General features: G+C 50.5%; 1 protein-coding gene across 1 annotated transcript; it reads left to right on the top strand.

Annotated features, from left to right (window-relative positions):
• Positions 1-1,731: 1,731 nt before the first annotated feature.
• On the top strand, positions 1,732-3,154 carry ISCA2 (iron-sulfur cluster assembly 2). The gene is made up of 4 exons (XM_030949776.1): positions 1,732-1,828; positions 1,990-2,158; positions 2,298-2,413; positions 2,609-3,154. Exons 1-4 carry the CDS (start codon positions 1,743-1,745, stop codon positions 2,781-2,783), a joined length of 546 nt encoding a protein of 181 aa, XP_030805636.1. The 5' UTR covers positions 1,732-1,742; the 3' UTR covers positions 2,784-3,154.
• The last annotated feature ends 777 nt before the right edge of the window (positions 3,155-3,931 follow it).

The raw sequence follows: 3,931 nt of genomic DNA, 5'->3' as shown, positions 1-3,931 counted from the left end.
AACAGATTATGTCTACCTATCAGAAACAAGATGACAAAAAATTATGAGAATCCAAGAAGGAAGAAAAACTAGATTGTAACTTCATGAAAAAAAACCAACTAACCATCCCTGTACCACATAGGTGACTGAAGGAAAAAATGGCCAGTGATAAGATGCAAGGGAATAGCTGTTCTCCTTAGTTAGCCCCCACCTCTCCTTGTCACATTAAAAAGTTGTCCCTAGAACATGAGTCTCTCCTCAGCAGAGCAAATTATTAATTATATTAACTGTGAGTGATGTTAGTTGGCCTTTTCCTCGTTCTTTCAGTCTGCAGTAATCACTTCAGCAAAGTCTCAAAGACCCTTGAAGCTGCTTGCCACACTTCTGTCACTTAACACCTTTCTGTCACTTTACCACAGTAAAAATGAAGGCAACTCCAAAATAAGTGTCTGTTTTTTGGGGCTACATCCATTCTCCAAAAGGTGTTCACAGTGAATACAGCCACAACATGGAGAAATGCAGCAAGATTAGTCTAATACACCCTACAGGAGTGAGAAAGAAAGCTAATGCAATATGGAAAGAAATCAGGCATGATGCTTCTGCGTCTTTTCTCTGAGGAGGTTTTCATTCCTTCCCCCAAAGTTGTCAGCTTTTGGGATGCCACACTGATAATAATCGAGAAACACTCCAATATGTTTTTATTTAAACATTCAGTGTTCCACTATGCCTAATGAGGATTCATAACTATTGCAGGTGCCTGCATTAATACCAGTCCTGCTGGGACCCTGCCTGCAGTACTTTCCTGCTTTACCCTAGCATCATTAGAGCTAACCCGAGAGTAGGCAAAATTAAACAGCTCAGACCAGTCTTTATTTACATGCTCAGGGTGGAACAAAAAGCAAAACCCCGTTGTTACAGAAGAATCACTTTGCTTGGAGCAGGAGGGTGAGAAAGCAAACTGTGACAAGGTCCTGAAGTCCTCTGACGGTAAATCACCCCCTCCTGCTGGGATGACAGGTTTTCTTCCACCAGTCTTTCACACAGTCACTGTATGACTCTCCACAGGCCTGGCTAGGGCTGAGGAACAGGATTCCTCCCCCAGAAGCACATGAGGAACAAAGAGATAAACACTCTTTTAACCAAAAGCGCTCCGTGATCGACCGGCTAGGCCACTGTCACACGGCAAACGAGCAGGAGGAGCTGAAACCACCGTGGGAGGGCAGCGAGCCCCAGGCGGCCGTAGGGGCCTGCCTGCAGCCGTGGGGGGCCTCGGGGGCCGGGGCCTCCTCCCGCCCTCGCTGCGGCGGGAGGCGCGGGACGGTGTGGGTGTGAGAGCGCCGGGCAAGCGCTCCAACTGGGGACGACTGGCCTCCAGCAGATAAAAGAAGAGCAAAGCGGAAAAGCCGGAATCAGGGAGAAACCCTAAAAAACCCCTGTGTTTGCTCTTCAGCCTACTCAACTCCCCTGCGGCGGCACCTTGACCCTTCTCTGGGTTCTAATCAGGATAACTTTACGGCTAACCCCGGGACAAGCATGCGCGGACGGACAGCGCTCGCTGCTTGTTTTATTACTCTTCACTGCTTCATGGCTGCAAACGCCCCTAATAGCGAACAGCAGCTTCGTGCCTTTGAGCGCCTGTAACGCGTTTCCCCAAGCTGACGGCGAGCACTGCCCGCGAAGGGGGACAGGCACCGCCACGGCCGCCCCCGTGCCGCCCCGCTGTGGGCGCGGCCGCTCCCGCCCGCCGCGGCCGCACTTCCGCCATGGCGGCGGGGCGGGGCTGGGCCGGCATGGCGGCACCGGCGGCGGTGCGGCGGTGGTGGGTGTTGGCGCTGGGCGGCCGGACGAGGTACCGTTCCCTTGGGCACTCGGCCCCTTGGACCCTCCCTCTGGGACACAGAACGTCCCCGCTGCGCCACAGGGGGTGGTGGCTGCAGGGGCCGGGCCCGCCGCCCGCTCCGGCGGCGCGGACCCCTCTGAGGCGCCCCCTCTCCCTTCTTCCCGAGGCAGCCGCTGCTCCGCTCCACCGTGCCCAGGCCGAGTGCTGCCCAGGCCCCCGGGCGGCCTTGCCCGCCCCGCTGGCTCCCTGCTGCGCTGGGCGTCGTCCTTCTCCGAACCGGGCCCGACGGAGAGCGGCCCCAGCGAAGGACAGATCTTCCTCAGCGAGAGCTGCGTGAAGGTGGGGACTCTGGGAGCGGTCTGGTGTTTCTGGGAGGGTTTCCACCCTGCCTGCCCTGCCGTCACACAGAGGAGACGTTTGACTGTTCACTACTTTATTCAGCAGAACTTTTAATCCTCTTCCTTTTATTTATGTGCAGAGGCTGCTGGAGATTGCAGAAGGATCAGAGTTTCTCAGGCTGCAGGTTGAAGGAGGTGGCTGCTCTGGCTTCCAGTACAAATTTTCCTTGGACACAGTTATCAATCCCGATGACAGGCAAGGACAAAGGGACATTTTGGTGGTCAGGTGTTAGTGTTCTTGGCAAAAATGGCAGGAGGGGTATGTGTGAGATGATAGTGTCTTGCATTGGAGGGAAGAAGCCTGTGAGACAAGGAGCATGCTGAGGTTGTGCTTTTCTGTAAGGTCTTTGGCACAGTTAGTGGTTAAATATGCTGCTTTTTTTTTTTGCAGGGTGTTTGAACAAGGTGGTGCCCGTGTGGTTGTGGATGTGGACAGCCTGGCCTTTGTGAAAGGATCCATGGTGGATTTCAGCCAAGAGCTGATCCGAAGCTCCTTCCAGGTGGTGAGCAACCCCCAGGCAGAGAAGGGTTGCTCATGTGGAACTTCCTTCTCTATCAAAATCTGACTGGACTTACCATGGATGGACACTGTTTGCAGACACTTTTGGCAGAGGGTTTATGTTTGTTCCTTTCTCTGCTGCTCCCTCTCATCTCCCTTACCCTGTTACACAGCTGTTACAAAATACTGCAGCTGTGTGTGTGTTTGCACTGAGTCTGTCTCCAAGACTTACTGGCCTTCCCTTCAGAAATGATGCAGTAACCATGAACACGCACAGAGGAGCATCTTCAGCACCTTGTGAACCACTGGCTAGGTGGTGCTGACTGGCCTGCCCTGTCCTGATTATGGAACTACTTAACTGTCTCTGCAAGAGAAGGCTGTATATATATGTGTGTGTGTTTATTGAAAGGTCTTACTAAAAAAAGTCTGTGAGGTTGATTGGTATTGCTTGTGCATTTACATGTGTGTAGAATCTGGGTCCTTTCAGGCTAGTGTTGTTTATTCCTTACCTTCCAAGCAAATGGGACTTGGAGTCTTTCTCACATGTACTGCTGACTCTCCACTGCCCAGCTTACAGTGGGCTTTTCCAGATGATTTTCTTTTTTCTTGCTGAACAGCATTCTCTTGGTCCCAGGAACCTGTGGTGGCTTTGCTATAAGTTCCTGGGATGATGGTTTTTACTTGTTCAGAGTAAGTGAAACCAAAAAAAATTGAGGTCGGGAGAATTAATATCTTGTGTTTTTTATACATAAAAAGAAGAAAAATCTTTATATATATATATAAAGTACATAGCTCTCTATGCTTCAGTGCTATTTAAGCCTGACTTGGAATTTTAGGTCGTACAGGCTCTCAGGTTTCACAGTGTGGTTGCTGCCTGCTCTTGCCAGCAGGAAGGGAGGTTGAGGTGATAGAGGAGAGCAGGAGTACTGCCTAAGGATTCACAAGTCCTTTTGACTTACAGTTGTCTGGGAAGCTTTTCCATAACTTGGTTTATCATTTAGTCTCTGTCTAACATTCATGGTTTAATGAAAGACTGGAACTCCACTCCTTTCTAAGACTCCACAGAATGGGAAGTCTAGAAGTTTCCAGAATAACATCCTTTCGATTAGTCATTTTCTATAGTTTTTTATCTGCCACTAGATGTCTTTTAAGTCAGTGATTCACCTGCTTCTGGATGAAAGGAGAGATGGGGAAGCTATTTTTGTTCCCTCTTTT

This window comes from Camarhynchus parvulus, chromosome 5 (genome assembly GCF_901933205.1).
Source record: "Camarhynchus parvulus chromosome 5, STF_HiC, whole genome shotgun sequence".
Lineage (NCBI taxonomy): Eukaryota > Metazoa > Chordata > Aves > Passeriformes > Thraupidae > Camarhynchus > Camarhynchus parvulus.
This window is presented reverse-complemented; position numbering and strand designations above follow the sequence as displayed.

Excerpts from the sequence above, each read along its gene's own strand:
- ISCA2 (XM_030949776.1), top strand. The coding sequence starts at position 1,743 with ATGGCGGCGGGGCGGGGCTGGGCCGGCATGGCGGCACCGGCGGCGGTG. Across the intron at positions 1,829-1,989 it reads GCGCTGGGCGGCCGGACGAG|CCGCTGCTCCGCTCCACCGT; the intron begins GTACCGTTCCCT and ends TTCCCGAGGCAG. Across the intron at positions 2,414-2,608 it reads GTTATCAATCCCGATGACAG|GGTGTTTGAACAAGGTGGTG; the intron begins GCAAGGACAAAG and ends TTTTTTTTGCAG.